Genomic DNA, 16,517 nt, shown 5'->3' on the forward strand with positions numbered 1-16,517 from the left:
TGCCCCTAGTGGTAGAGGCAGTGGAATTACTTTCTTTGTTGAAACTGTTCAGTGTTTTTCTGTGGATTATCCAGAGTAAGGCAGATTTTTCAGAGACAGATACCAAGGCAAATAAAACCCAAATTATCTGACACCACTAGAGGTTAGTGAGAATAAATGTTTTGGGGATTTTTTTGGGTGAACCAACCCTGTAAATATTCCTTCTTGATGCAGAGAAACGCATGTGAGAGAGCTGGCATCAGTATCAAGTCAGTCTTCATCAACTCTGGTTAATGCAGCAATTCAAAAAAGCACTTTCTGCATGGATGTTATTCAAAAAAAGTTGACTATTCCTTTTTGTCCCTTTTAGTTTCCTTTGGCCTTAGTGATATTCTAAAATATATTTCAAAAATATTTTTTATTTTGCTGAGGTTTAAAGCTCATCTTTTAATCTTGGAAGGTGACAGGTGACAAAAAAAATCTCACCTCAAGGTCCATTTCGGTCTACACAACTTTTATCAGGTACAGTATGGGCAAGCGTCACAGCTGATCCATATGCAGTATATGTAGATGCTGGGTAATTTAACTAATGAGGTGTTTTTTTTGGAACAGCTGTGCTGTATATAGATATATGTATATATCTGATGTAGGTTGAGTAGACCAAAACATTGTAAATAAATATACAAGTAAGCAACATTTTTATCAAATGTTTTACATTTTTGAAGTTAATGTTCTCAGAAAAGAATGGAAATACAAACATCTACTAATCTCGACAACTGAGCAAAGTACATGTGTGGATTAAGATTGCTGTTAAATGGACCTTGAGGTGTGATTATTTTGTCAACATTAGTTGTTTGCCTTTCCAAAAAAGTAATAATTCATCTGAAAATCACTTTGATCATATTTGCATGTCTTAAATAAATTTGGTTTAATATATTTGTGTTGTTACTCTCCAGTATTTACCAACAAAACCTGCTAAATCTCTATAAGGAGCTCTGTATGTGGTTTCTGTGGTAACAGCTGCGTTACTCGTCTCTTCTGTACTCATGTTTTTCCGTCTCCCATCATTCCTGCTGAGTCCCAGCAGAGCGCTCAGTGTGATTAAAACAGTTACAATTGGAATCAATTTTTCATTCGCAGCCACTTGTCTGCGCTTCAGTTCATTTTGCTACTTTGCAGATCACAGCGTTGTGTGAAGCCCCTGATTGCAGATCAGTGCTTGCATCCCACCTCACACTGTAAATAAGGGACGGGTATATTACACACTGTAAGCACTTCCTGACTTTTATGGATGATGCTGAAATTCTGCGGTGACATTAATGCTGAGGCAGGGCCTTTCTGCCTTGTTCTCTCCTTTATGGGAGAATGTGTGTTTGCTGGTCTGCTGTTTGTCGATGTGTATTTGTGTATGTACAATATTTGTGCATTTGTTATTGTTTATGGGTGCTTCCTGCTTCTTTTTCTAGAACCTGGCCAACCAAGGACTGTTTTTCCTGTGGACTCCTCAGGTAAAAAAAAAAACCTCATCTCTGCGGGGACACTGTTAAAAAACTAACTGTTCATTACCTGAAAACAATATAAGGTTGCAGGATTTTAATATTGTCTGTGTTGCTTCAGGAGCAGAGTACCAGGACATCGAGGTGCACCTGCGCAGGCAGAAGTCCGGCTTCGGTTTCCGGGTGCTGGGCGGGGACGAGGCGGGGCAGCCTGTGAGTCCGGAGACGCGTGAGAAGGCTCGTATGGCGATGGGCGTGAAACCCTGTCATTTTCTCCTCTCTAACCCACTACACACACACTGTGTACACCTAACCCTGACCTCTGACCCCTGAGAGAGTGCTGGCTCTGGCTGCTTTGGTGTCTTTTGCTGTCTGTTAAAGTAACAACACAATATTTCAATCATGTTATTGAGCTATTTATGTGTCAGTTTAACAACCACCTTAACACGCACTGCATGTGTCGCTCACAGACTCTAGTCCAGCATCCAAAGCCATCCCTACTTCCTGTATCTAACAGTCTACATGTAATAACAGATCTTGATCGGTGCGATCATCGAGAAGAGTCCAGCAGACCTAGATGGACGCTTGCGGCCCGGTGATGAGCTGCTGTTTGTGGATGGGATCCCAGTGGTGGGGAAGCCACACAGATACGTCATTGACTTGATGCATGGGGCGGCACGAACCGGCCAGGTGAACCTGGTCATCAGGAGGAGGGTGCAGGCAGCAGGTGAGGAAACACTCATAGAGTTGAAATTTGATATTTACTTTTCACTTGATAGACATGAAACATGGGGTAAGAGAGTGAGGCTGATGACATGCAAATGGTTGATTCAGATTGCGATCAGATGGTATTCATCTTAACCACTAGGCCATCAGGATGCCCCAGTGACAGATAAATCCTCAGTGTAAACCAACCGAGACCATTTTTAGGTACACCACATACTGAATCATGAGGTGACCACTGATGCACATCCAGTATACTTAGATATATTTATACCTCTAAATGACAAGATTTGCGATATTCTATAGTTTTCTTATTGTCAACGAATCTCATGTAAAGACCAAAACCAACAACAAATTACTGGTAATACTACAAGCAAGTATTATCTGTGTAGCTAAAGCCTGTTATATCTTGTTCCTCTGTGCCATTGTTGTCCAGTACACATCAATGAGCCACACTGTTGCACTGGGTGACATGTTCCTTCATTACCATGCCCCAAATACTCAGTAGAGCAACAAATGTGTGTTACTTCGCAGCTGAAAATAGTCCCCAAATAAAAGCACTATTTACTCCTGTTTGAGTAACGATTGCTAAAAACTACAATGTTTCAGGAAATTTATTAACCCTTTTTTTCAGTAGGAACCAATGAGCTGAGTGCAACAGACAGCAAACTAACACATTGTTGGTTTTTCACATGGGATTTGTTGGCAATTAGAAAGTCAAATATCGCCAGCTTTATCCTTTAAATAATTAATGAGTTAAGCGAGTTATAAGTTGGATAAACTGACTGCTCGCTCACTGAAGTCAGTTGAAAGGACACGGTCAATCCTGCACGGAAAAGCTTTAGGATACTTGTTTATAAAGTGAATTGATCTCACAGGCTTACCACTCACGTCTCTGCCCTCTCTTTCATTGAGTTCTTCTTCTTCTTCTCTTGTTTCTCTCTCACCTCCTCTCCTTTCCTGTTGTGTAATGATTCAGGAAACAGCGGTTAATCCGTCAGAAAACCGAAGCACTAATCTCTCTGAGTAATTACACTGAAGCCTCCCCTAAAAAAACACATTAGCACACTCTTGCTGTCCGGTCCTTGTTCACGTTTCTTCGCCTTTGAGCCTGGAGACTAGGGTGGCACCTCCTCCTGTGAGCTCTGGCCTCCCTTGTTCTCATTATTACTGCCTCCCCACACACATCCACACACACTCTTCTCACCAATCCACTTCCTCCCACTCTATCCCGCCCTTTCTGTCAATTTCTTCACCAAAGGCTACGGTCTGACTCATGCCTGGCCTCCTCTGCGGCCCTTACTTCCATCCTAATTGTCTGACTCCCACTGGCACTTTGCGAGGTGTCAGACTCGGGCTCTCTGCTCTGAGCTCATACTACTGCACCCGATGCCCCACATTTTACACAATTCATTCTCTTTTCTTGACTATATTTCTCCTCATAAAATAACCATACGTGAACTTGTTGGTGTAAGGAAATACTACATGTGGGTATGTACCTTTTTTACAGCGACAAATCTCGCTGTAACTTGAAATCAGTAAGCTGAAGTTACAGTTTGAATTTCCAACTGTTTAACTACAGAAAACCACAGCACTGCTTCTTGGTGAGATATCAAAACAACAACACAGGGTTTGATGGCTCAGCATGCCAGAATGCATACACAAAGAAGCTAGAGGTACAAGAAGCTGCCTTCGCTCTGGCTGGATTGACACGATGCTGCTTTTTAATGATGTGTTTTACCACATTGTGACAGTTGCTTTTGCTTCTCTGTTTTGTCTTGCTGTCTCGTGTTTGCTTCTTGATCCTTCATAAGGATGAGATTCAGCTCCAGCTTGTCCAATTTTAGGGGGGGGATACTCTTGCTGAAGCAATTATGTAATTAAGATAAAGTGATTGACAGGATGCATTCGATCTCCTAAAAATGCTTGCTTCTGCAATTCTGAAGTTCTTGAGTATTTCCATTTTCTGCTACTTTATGCTTCACTTTACTCCACTACATTGATTTAAGCTGTAGTCACCAGTTACTTTGTAAAGTGAGATTTTACATAAAAAAACATAATATGTCGATCTTATAAAACACACTTTGTTAATGATAAAAGCAGTTAAATAACAGAGAGAGAGAAAAAAGTCCTTTCTTCTTTCCTCCCCCATTAATCATCTCTCTACCCCTCAGATTTATCTTGGGACCCTTTGGAGGGGCCCCAACCCCTACGTTGGGCACCACTGGACTAAACTTCCTAACTGTATATAAACATGTAAAAACTAGCTCCACTTTAACCCCTCCTCTATACTAATAAATCACTCATAGGGGACATTTTTCTGACTAGAGAGTACTTTTACTCTTGAAACTTGGAGTACCTTTTGTTAGCAACACTTCTGTACTTATAACAGAGTATTTTCACATTGTTGTATTGGTACTTTTACTAAAGTAAGGGACTGTAGAAAATGAGTGGGGTGTGGAGGGGGTTGTATAAAGAGTTATGCTGTAGAGGACTGTTGGCTTCCACCCACACATCCCTCAGCCGCGTTGTTAGATCAGGAGGGTGACGGAGAAAATAATAAATTAGACCTCAACCACATTCTTTGGAAATGTCAACTAAGTTTTTGCCTGTTGGTATCCTCACTCTGTGATATTGCTTTGCTAGCTACCACGACCAACACGCGGCAGGTTAGCTGGTCGCCCAAAAACACATTTGATTGGAATATAACAAGCTATAACTAAAAAAACTGAACACAGCATTAGTTACACAGAAAATGTATTTCTGAATGTGTCTTCCACTACTGTCCTTGTGTGTATGCCCGCTCAGCTCTCTCCCTCCCCCTACAGGTGAGTCCTGTCCGGAGAACGGCCGTAGCCCTGGCTCTGTCTCCACGCAGCACAGCTCCCCCCGCAGCGACTTCACATATGGCAACAGCACCATCAACACCCAGGCACCCAACGCCATGGGCAACACCGCCCCTTCAGACCGGACGTCGACCCCCAACACCCAACCAAGTGATGTCGTCATCAATCGAAAGGAGAGCGAAGGCTTCGGCTTCGTCATCATCAGCTCGCTCAACCGGCCCGAGGCGGCCGCCACCAACAGTGAGTCCAGTGATTGTTTTAGTGGTGTTTTACAGAGTCAAGTAGATGCTTATGCATCATCAGTCGTCCTCTACTCTGCGTGACAAGTGCTAAACCTTGTGTGAAAGCTCTTAGACACATATAAACTGAACTCAATCTAGTGTCAAGATGAGTGCCAAACTTAAGTATAAGAAGAGGTCATGGCTCGATAAAAAGTGAAGCACCTCTCATTCTCATCTCCTCAATTATACATGCCCTCCCACGGTACGTCAGTCACACATAACTCTGGTGTGCCGCCGTGAGCATCAGTGCATCGCCCACACACATGAAAAAAAAAAAATCTGGATGCCTTACGTAAGCCTGGGGTGAATAGCAAAATGAGAGAGACAGAGACATATTCAGTCAGTCAGTCAGTGAGTGGTGTGTGAGCACAGACAGGCGTAATCCTCCAATCTGCTGCTGAGCACGTCTTTACCTGCAGCGCGTTGTGTTTGAATCCTGCAACAGCTGTGCCCCATAAAATTGGCCGCATCATCGAGGGCAGCCCGGCCGACCGCTGCGGGAAGCTGAAGGTGGGAGACAGGATCCTGGCAGTGAACAGCCAGTCCATCGTCAACATGCCGCACGCCGACATCGTTAAACTGATCAAGGATGCGGGCCTCAGCGTCACCCTGAGGATCATACCGCAGGAAGGTGAGAGGACACGTGGACATGTTTGACGAGGACACGAAGCTGCAATATTTTGGGAAGACAGTGATTTATGGCAGTAATTGATTTGGTTCCATCAAATGAAAGTTGTAATATGAGTTTTGCAAAATGTGAGTATTTTGAGATTAACTGTCGCTTGACATATTGATTGAGTTGTGTTCCTCTGGTCTGCAAATTCTCTTCACTGAATCGACACTCACACTTCTGCATGCAGATGCTTGAACAGAGCTGCTATCTCTCAGAATACACAATGACTAGATTACTAAAAAAAGATCAGTCTACCAGTGATGCTGCAATCATGGCCTCGTCTCTTTTGAAAAAGAGATTTGAATCCCAGTGAGATTTATACCAGGTCACCTAAAACTACTAGACTGACTTTATTATTAAGACTGAGGAATGACTTTCAGTATACATTAAAAGGTGGACAAAATGCACACTAAATTTGTTTGATTAAATGATAATGATGGTTGGTTTGCCTCATGGTAATGACCTACTTTTTTGTTGTATGCTTTGCCATTCATGGACATTTATAACCTTGTTATTTAGAGCTACATACTTGTACATACTCAGATTTGCTTTGATTGACTGCCATTTGGACATGATAGTGCCTGGCAATGGTGTTGTTCTTTTTAAATGATTAACGCTGCACTAATCAATATTTTTAGATTAACAATTGATCAGATTATTACGTGTAATGTGAAAGGGGTCGCTCATAGTGACTAACCCACAGACAACTATCATCCAACTCTGCAGTTCCCCTCACATTTTAGTGTCTTTCAGCTTATTGTTTTGGTTTTACAGCAACTTTACTGTTTTGGTTCAGTCTCACTGCTCTCTTTAGCATATTTTCCAACAGCTGGACAGCTGTTTTCAGCAAAAACAAACATCCCAGCACCAAACAACTGTCAGACAAATAGGTTTTTCACACTGCAAAAAACAAAACGTAGCCCTGTTTCACTCTGGCAACTCTTAGCCCTGTGTTTAGTTGATTTTCAGGGGATAACCCAGCAAACTCTGGGCTAACTCTGCTCCGGAGCAGGGCCAGGGTTAAGGTTGGGCTAACCTCCGTGTTAGCCCACTTGGAATGTGGATTGTGTCAGTGTGAAAGCTTTCTTAGCCTGGGGCTACATGCAGTGTGAAAAGCCTAAAAGTTAGCGGCTATCTGGTGAACATGTTGGAGCATTTAGCAGCTAAAGAGCCAGATATTTCCCTCAGGAGTTGGTGGAGACCAAAACAGAGCTAAAAGGAGAGTAAATATTGGACTTATATTTACCAGGTGGACAGAAATTGGACCGCAAATGAATGCTAATGTTGCTTCATGTCTTCTGGGTGTCGTGTTTACAGGTTGCTGACTGACCAAAGAAATAAATTCATAGTGGTTCAAGCATCAAAAAAATACTTTTACTTGGTTTAATAAAGTTTAAACATACATGTGATGAGATTGGTCCCATGCTCTGTCCTTCTTTTTGAATCCCAGAGATCAGCAATCCCCCATCAGCCCCCAGCTCAGAGAAGCAGAGCCCCATGGCCCAGCAGCACAGCCCGAAGATCCAGCCGAGCACCGCTGCCTCACAGCCCAACCCAGCGGCGACAGAACTCAACCCTTCTGTTAGCCAGCCCAACCCCATGCCCCACCAGAGCCCTGTGACCCAGCTGCCCGCCCCTCCACCACAGACCTACACCCATGAAAGCAGGTAAGACGCTGTTCAAAAGGATCCCGGGTTACGCTGCATGACATGATCGACTCAAAGTGGCGGCAGACAGTTATAATGAAACCTGTTTCATCCCCATGCTGTGTTACAGTGTCAAATTTGCAGCTGTCTTGATTTACTGATGCAGTGAAGCATTTTTATAGACTATAGGCCTCTATCTGTCTCTGGGGCAAAACAATGTTCCTCTGAGAGCACAGGTACGAGTGACTCAGATACTTTCATCCCCTCGTCCCCATTCTCTCTACCTTTCCTTCACTTTTTATTCTCTTTGTCTCTTGTTATAGTTTCTTCTTCTTTCCTCCACTTATTCCTCTCTTTCTCTCACTAACATTGTCTTTTTCTCTCACTATCTGGTCTCATTTTATTCATCTCTCACCCACTCTCTCTCTCTCTCTCTCCCCAGTTTGTTGTATAACATCACTTAACTCTTATGGACTGCTAAATTATTTACATAAATTGCTTCTTTATAGAGATCTGTTGAATATTTTACTAACAACTACAGGGGTCCAAAATCTACAATGTCACTGCCTTTCCCCTCTGCTTTGCACAGTATCCAAATCTCCTTGTACTCAGCATCACCAGCCTCTGAGAGAACTTGTTTTTATTATAAACATTTTATGTGATGTGCAAAGAAAATCTGTTTAATTTCCTCACTTAAGTCGTGTTTAATGGTTGTCAGTGCAAACCAAAACAAGCCATCTCTGTCAGCACTAGGTGACCCGGTAGTTTGTCAGAAAGCATTATTTTCAGAGCACGCTGAGTGCACAGAAACATAACACAAATAATGTAGCATGTCCAAAGATAATGATGATGGTAATAGAAGTCCTCCGGGAAGTGGTTCCTTCATTGTGATTGGTCTGTTAGTTACAGGTCAGAGGTGAAGGCGAGGCAAGATGTTAAACCAGACATCAGACAGCCGCCGTTCACAGATTACCGACAGCCACCGGTGGACTACCGGCACCCTCCTGTGGCAGACTACAGGCAGCCACCCACGTTGGACTACAGACACCCACCACTGCTCGACTACAGACAGCTAGCTACTGACGCCAGGCAGTTCACCATCCCAGACTACCGAATGCCACCAGTTCAAGTAAGGATGTTTCACAGGAAAAACAATCTTATCTTATCTATCTCATTTGATACCAATATGAATCACTCTGCAGTTTTAGCCTCTTTTCAGCTCAGTGTTTTGGTTCACTCTCACAGCTCTCATCAACCTAATTTCCAGTCTCAATAAAAAATCTCTGAAAACCCACTGTACAAGTCTGCCCAGCACCAAACAGACTAGCTGGTGAACATAGTGGAGCATTTAGCAACGTAAGAGCTACATATTTCCCTCAGACGTTGGTGGAGACCAAAAACAAAGCTAAAAGGAGAGTGAATATTGGGCTAAATCCATCAGTCGACCTCTGCTCTCATCGTAATTTATACAGTATTACAAATTAATTCTGGTCGAAGCCACTCTTTCTGTTGGTCAGTTTAAGGATGTGCCATGAATTTTCACTCATGGAGTTGCTATAAACCAAAAATGCCATACATTGCCATATGTAATTCAAATCAAAATGTCTTTATTTCACACTGCAGATATTTGGATATATTTGTAGTTTGTTCTGCAGATAATCCCCTAATTACTTGTGTGTATGCTGTATATTTTATTTTACCTCAAATTAGACTACATTCCACTACAGTTCTTTCATACACCTTCACATATATTATACCTAATTCTGTTTTTGTTCTTAGAATATTTAAGATGTTTAGGTTTTGAGCAGCTCCCTTGTTTACCTTTGATACCTCATATAATATAAGGTTAGGTTTATATATATATGTGTGTCCTTGCATTTGCTCCTTCTTTATTCACTTACTTGTCTTTGCTGAGTTTTGAGTCTGTTTTTTTGCTGTAATGGCTCATTTTCTCCTCAGATAACATAGAATCTAATCACATCTGATCTGTGCTCGTCTCAGCTTGCGCAGGACTTTGACTTCTTCACAGTGGAGCTGGAGAAAAGTGTGAAAGGCTTCGGTTTTAGCATCCGCGGAGGTCGGGAGTACAAGATGGACCTGTTTGTCCTACGGCTGGCAGAGGACGGACCGGCCATCCGCAACGGGAGGATGAGGGTAAGTTTGATGATGTAATTTCCTTTAAGAAAGCCACTACACCCCCTTTAAAGGTTAAGCTGCTCTCTATCTTTCTGGATTACATGGTAGACGCTCACTGTAATTGTCTGATGTTATCAAAGCTGCAACAGCAACTTTTCAGAGCCAGTTAAGAAATAATCTGTCAAAATAACTCAGCGATGGTTCATTCTTTTGTGGCTGAGAGTTTATTTTAGAAGTTTGTCTCCTCCCAAGTTCCTAGAACTCATCTCTCCTCTGCATTTAATAACAGATAATATTCAGAAAGATAAAGATAGATAAAACATTTAAGTGGGCCAACATAAATTGTACTTTAATGTTTGCATAGCTGCACAAGTCCCCCTCTAGCTATAGATGCTACTGTACCGTTCGGTCACAGAAAGCACTAATTTATGAACACGTAATAAAGAATACGATAAAATTTTGAAACTCCACCACTGCTGTGTAAATTCCCCCTCATTTGCTCCTTGTGCTTTGCTGCTAGCAACATAAATTGCAACTTCCACAGCCGATTTTCTCTATCTGACAATGCAGAATTAATTCTGCAACCAACACGTATTTCTTGGTCTCCCACTTTCTCCTGCACTTCTTCTCTTTCTTGCATGTTCTCCCGTCTTTACGTCTGGAGCTGATAGCCTCAGTCTGCTCTACATTCCTTATCTGTAATGAACCTGTCAAAGATAATGTGCGCAAAATGCCCCCGGGGGAGGTATTACTTTGCCTCCTCGTTGGCGTAGTCCAGTGGGCCTCGACGCAGGTGGAAGAGGAGGAGGGAATCCCTCCTGGGCTCCACTTAAAGTCAGCATACAAGCTGCCAAGAAATATTCAGATCCTTTACTTAAGTGAAAGTACCGATACAATAAGCTAAAAATTCTCCATTACCAGTAACTATATAGTAATATGTTTAACTACTTTATATACAGTTAGTTATTTTAGTTCAGTAGTTCTTAACCTAGGGGTCAGGTTCCCTCCGTGAGACGAATGACAGTCGGAAAGACGAAAAAGTTTTTCTGCACAAATGTGCAAATATTGGATCATTCAACAGTAAATTCACATCCACTGATTTATTATCGCACTCCTGTAACATTTTCAGAGTCACGATGGACAGTTCCTAAATTGATGCCGCAGAACCAGAGATATCCCCTTTTTTATTCCACACATCCTTCTTCTTTCTCAAAACCTGGTGCCCACGTTACCCACAATGCAACACGGCCACCCATAGTTCGGCTGGTGCTTCAGGTGTGTAATGCTAGTTGCAGCTAATGTAGCCTCGAGCCGCTAGCCTCAAGCAGAGATGAGGAGCGGGCTACAGAAGTCTGTTTAGAGGCCTTTCTAGCTGCACACCCCCGATTTATTTCACTTGAGGCAATTCATCAGACCTCATGCAGCTCCAGTAAAGGCTTTATACGACTTTTATCACATATGAAGTAGTACTCCCCCTGTAAAAATGGGTGGGGTTCCCCTTTAAATGAAACCATCTTAGAAAGTTAGAGGAGAGCTGCTAATAACTCATAGACATCTGAAACATGACAAGAGGCCCCAACTAGACACTGTTGTAAGGTCACAAGCCAAAGGTGTTTTGAACCGCTGGTTTAACCTTTAGCAATGTGACGTATTTTATAATCTTATCGTATTTTTTTGATATTTCCCCCAGAAATGTAGTGGAGTAAAAGTATAATGTAATAAAATGGAAATATTCAGTTAACATACAGGTATCTCAGAAATGTACTTGGTTACTTTCCTCCACTGAGTCTGATCTGTCTTAGATGAATGGTAACACTGCTGGTAGGATACTGAGATCAACTCTGTGACACTGTGCTGTTGAATAGATTTCAGAGAACAAGGTGCAGAGAACACTTTGATCCCTCTTCTAACAGTCCTCGCCCCATACTGCAGAGAGCAATCAGTCTGCATTTAACTTAAGTAAATGTGAGACATTGGTTAAAAAGCTTCTGACATGCCTGTCACTTTGGATCTGAGCGGTGCTTTGACACGTTTTAAGGTGCAGAAACCAAAAGCCCACTTGCTCCGTGACTCCCTGCGGTGTCTCTGAGGTTTTGAGTTTAAGCCAAGTCAATCCTCCTCAACTGGCACCTTGTCACCTTTAAAAAAAAAAAAAAAGGTAGCCAAACTAATCAGGAACAAGGAGCACTGACAAACTCTAACAAGCTTTTTTTTTTGTGCCGATGCTTTTAAGAAAATTGTATAACGTAACAATTGGTTGTTACAGATAATCATTCAGCGCTTTTAATAAGCTCTCTAAGCTTTAAACCCTCAATAAAAGACGGAGTTGTGCGTGGGCGTCGGGTGCAATAGAAGCAACTCCCGCTTCATTTCCACATTCACGTGCCGTCCATTCAACTTTAGTTCCCTCTTTATTAAAGATGAAAATGGAGATGATTCTCCTCTGCTGTTAGGAGGTGAGGATTAATGGTGGAGCCGTCTTGCCTTCCACCTGTCTTCAGACCACTGTAATGACACCTAATGACTCACCCCCCCTCTCCCGGCTCGAGTCCGCTCCTGACTTTCAAATTGCCCCGGCCATTATCGGAGGACTTCTCCATTTGTTAGCGTAATTGGGCGGCATGTTTGGTCCCGTTCCCCGTGAATCCTCCCCATTAGTCAGCCTCGGAGCCGCCTCTTGAGGGGCCCGAGGAGTGAGAGTCTTGAAGGACGGAGGACTGACGTGTACATCAGTGAGTGGTTACAAATAGGAGAGATAGTCCAGTTAATACTTAACTGGGCAGGTTATTGGTATTCATGTTCCTTAGCAGCCCCATAATTCCATCCAAATGACATGTCGAAATTACTGCCGAAATGAATGATACATAAGTGACACCAGTTCATGGCTGGTAAAGCTTATTAACGCTTGCAGAAGCTCGTGGGAAAGACAATGAATTATAGATCCATATTGAGCCTTATAAGTCACTGTCGTCCGTAATATAAGAAGCTTGTTAATATTCCATTTCATGTGTAGTGTGCTCATTTGCAAACCTGCCAAATCATAATTGACCCAATCTCAGATTTGCAAACGCCTTCATTAATTTGCTCATCTTATTCTCACCTTAGTGAACTTGACCAGTAGGTTGATGTAACAATATGGCACCAAATGCATTTTTTATTTAGTGTTTCTATCAATTGTCTCTAGAGTTCACATCCTGTAAGGATCCTCAAACGCTGCACATACACAAAACTCATCAGTCTCTAATTTAAGGTTGTATACAAGCTTCATTATTCAAATTATAAATTGCATAGAATATATTAATCTTCATTATGTTCCAGATGTGAAATGTGTGTGTGCAGATACGAGCAAGGCTGTCTTGCTTACCTGAATCTTTTTTGTAAATGGCTCGTTTTTTTTGTAGTTTCCTCAGTATTTGTAGTGATTGATAAAAGTTAAATCTGTTTCTGCAGGGGTGTGGAGGGGCATGACGAAGTCGGGCGTGGCAGAAAAAGTTTCTAAGTGATAATATGCAATACACAAGATTTAAGAAAACACTTAAAGGGATTCCGCCAAGACTTTTGAACCTGGCTGCAGGGATTTGCTCCCAATTACCCACAAGAGCATCATTGAAGTCCCAAAAGTATTGGATGGGGTCAGTGCTCTGTACAAGTTCTTCCACACCAAACTCTGAAAACGGTTTCTTTATTGGACCTGGCTTTGCACAGGGGGCATTAACATGTTGAAACTGGAGAGGACTTTCCCCAAACTGTTGCCACAAAGCCAGAAGCACGGTGTTGTCTTAATATATCATTGTTTGATGTAGCATGAGTTTTCCTTTACTTGTAACTAAGGGGTCTAATCCAGACTGTGAAAAACCTCCCCAGAACAAAGTAAAACCCAGTATTTGGACACAAAACATTTTTACTCTGACGCCTTCTTGCACTCTCTCTCACACACTTCCTGACGTCCAGGTTGGAGACCAAATCATTGAGATCAATGGAGACAGCACCCGGGACATGACCCACGCCAGGGCCATCGAGCTGATCAAGTCTGGAGGCAGGCGTGTTCGTCTCCTCCTAAAGAGGGGTACGGGGCAGGTCCCAGAGTACGGTAAATATCAAAACTTTCATCCACGACAACTTTCTTTGTCTTCAGGATCATTTCTTACCTCTCTTTTAACTCTTCACTGTCTTAATATCACTTCAACTCTTGATAACATTATTCTAGCATGCGTCTGTATTCATGTTATATCTGATGTCTTGATATACTCGCTGTATTCTGTATTTCACTATGCTGTAAAAACACTAATAATTTGTCTCTTCTATCTTGACTAACACTAGTTTATCTTCTGTCCATTTCAGTGACCTATCACTAATTGATTGGTCTAGGTTGTTACTTCCCCTTCTATAGGAATGGTATCTTCCAGTCTCTCCATGTGCATGAAAAGTGACAAGCATGGCTCCCCCTATTTCTTCCTAATGGGCCACTCTAAAGACACGGTTTGTGACCATGCGAATGCTTTTCTCTTCACTTAACCCTGGCTTTCCTGTGCTGTGGTTTTGTGTGCTGTTTTGTTGTAACCACCTGTTCAAGATGCACGTAGCACGAGGATTTTTCTGCTTATAGAATGATCAACAAATATGGCGTCAAGCTGCAGGAGGATGTAAAATTAGTGAACATAACTCTCCTCGTGACCGACAGATAAATCAGCAGCCAGCAGCTCCCGAAAAATATAGCAATATGAGCGTTCACCCTGAGTCAGCCAGAGGAGATGAACATGAAATATTTGGGCAGATTATTTACCCAGTGAAATCTCGGTGCAGCACGAATCAAGCCCAGAAGGGGACATTTATTGTTGTGACACCGCAGGTAATAAAACTCCAAAGCGTCACTCACTCCTGTGGCTTCTGCACCAGCATGGCGCTCACATTTCCGCCTCCACCCACCAGAGAGAAAGCCGTTTTAGGGGAACACCAGTGACACACATTCGTCAGTGTTTTGGCCCTTTAACACAGGAGATGGAGGGTGATGTTGTTTCCCCGTGTCGGCCCCTTTCTGCCAGCCCCCTTTTCTAGCCACCGATTTAATCTCTCTGTGTGGAGAGCTTTTGTAATACTTGCCTTAAGGTTGTTCTGCAGCCTTGAAATATGCAAACAGGGAGTCTTACTGTGGTCAGCCATGAGACACAGTCCTCCATCATTAGAGCTCTTTTGTGTTCCCCTGCTGCCTACAAGTAGAAGTTTTTAACCCACACGTTGTGTTCTGTGTGGGCTTGATCCAGCATTTCATCACTCGTAGTTTACAGGCTCTTTATTTGCACACTGGAAGGTTATGCAAATCATCTATGGTGATTAATTTGGCAATTTAAAAACATTAACATACTGACGTTCAAAGAAGCGGCAAAGCTATTTCTGTTCCAGGTTCTTGGGTGCTTTTTAGGAGCGGCTGAATGCAAAATAAAGAACAAAAAGTTAAGGATATGAGCAGTGTAATGTTGACATAAAACATGTGGTTGTGGGCATGTGCATGAGTATTATTGTGCCCCTGTCTGTGTGTGTTATTGTGGCTCTGTCTGCACCTCCAGGGCATTTATTTTTCATAGTCCTGAGAATTACACTTAAATTCAAATAAGAATGCTTTAAAACCGACAAAGGAGTAGAAGTTCTTTGCTACTTATATCAAAGTGACACTACTAAGGAATGATATCCCATAATTGATCACATGTATGCTCAGAGAGGAAAAGACACTAGATTTAGCCTTTCAATTCAGTTCTCTTTCAATTTAGTTTTGCATTTCATAAAGTTGGATGGGCTTGCAAGCACAGAAAACATTAAATAACTGTTTTAACAGGCTTTCTAGGACTAATGAATTTGCTTCAATTTAAAAGTGTTTGAAGTACTTGCTAGTACTGGCTATAATCAATATTTTATAACAACAATGACTACATATAATGTGAAAGGGGTCGCTCGCAGTGATGAACCCACAGAGAATTATCACCCGACCCTGCAGTTCCCCTCAGCTCTGTGGAGCTTAGCTTGTTTTTCTAGCCTGTGTTCAGATAAAAAGCTCTGATAAACCCACTGTGCGCCCGCTGCCCAGCACCAAACAGCAGACAGACAAAGTTAGTGACTACCTGCTGAACATAGTGGAGCATTGAGAGCCAGATATTTCCCTCAGGAGTTGGTAGAAACCAAAAAGAAGAATGAATATTGGATTCACATTCAGCAGGTGGACACAAACATGACTCCAAACGAATGCTAATGCTGCTCCGCGTCTGCTGGATGTGTAAACAGACACTGCTTGCTGTAATTATTACAAATTTCCATATTGCAGTTTGTGTTATGGTGACTCAGCAGAAACTCAGCAGACCAGAGCTTCAACGGAGCTGACGGGCATTAACACAGCATGTGATAATCACAGCTTTCTTAAGACCAACACACACACACACACACACACACACACACATAGGGCCCTTTAATGTCACATCATTGTAGCAGACGCGCTTTAAGTAAAAGACTGTGAAGTACCAGGTACTCTCTCTCCCTCTTAGTCCTGGATCTAACATGCTCCAGCGCTGCATGAGAGTCTGCTTATAATTGGGCCTCATGGCGCCGGTGTAGCTAGCCTAGCCTCTGCCCCCCCTGTCTAGCCCGCTGAAAGTGACTGATGGCCGAGGGACCGAGACTCATCGGTGCAGAAACGGGAGCTAACAGTCCGTGAGAGTGGAGAGTTGTGGAGAAGCACGCTGTAGATTCAC

General features: G+C 42.6%; 1 protein-coding gene across 1 annotated transcript in view; it reads left to right on the forward strand.

The window, feature by feature from the left end:
* Window positions 1-16,517, forward strand: part of magi2a (membrane associated guanylate kinase, WW and PDZ domain containing 2a) — a 186,847-nt gene that overhangs the window by 169,108 nt on the left and 1,222 nt on the right. The window contains exons 13-21 of the mRNA XM_070928611.1: window positions 1,446-1,487; window positions 1,597-1,688; window positions 2,010-2,202; window positions 5,027-5,284; window positions 5,771-5,956; window positions 7,449-7,665; window positions 8,548-8,767; window positions 9,655-9,798; window positions 13,732-13,870. Coding sequence (XP_070784712.1) covers window positions 1,446-1,487; window positions 1,597-1,688; window positions 2,010-2,202; window positions 5,027-5,284; window positions 5,771-5,956; window positions 7,449-7,665; window positions 8,548-8,767; window positions 9,655-9,798; window positions 13,732-13,870 — 1,491 coding nt within the window. The remainder of the gene's footprint in view (window positions 1-1,445; window positions 1,488-1,596; window positions 1,689-2,009; window positions 2,203-5,026; window positions 5,285-5,770; window positions 5,957-7,448; window positions 7,666-8,547; window positions 8,768-9,654; window positions 9,799-13,731; window positions 13,871-16,517) is intronic.

This window comes from Enoplosus armatus, chromosome 22 (genome assembly GCF_043641665.1).
Source record: "Enoplosus armatus isolate fEnoArm2 chromosome 22, fEnoArm2.hap1, whole genome shotgun sequence".
In the NCBI taxonomy this organism is placed as follows: domain Eukaryota; kingdom Metazoa; phylum Chordata; class Actinopteri; order Centrarchiformes; family Enoplosidae; genus Enoplosus; species Enoplosus armatus.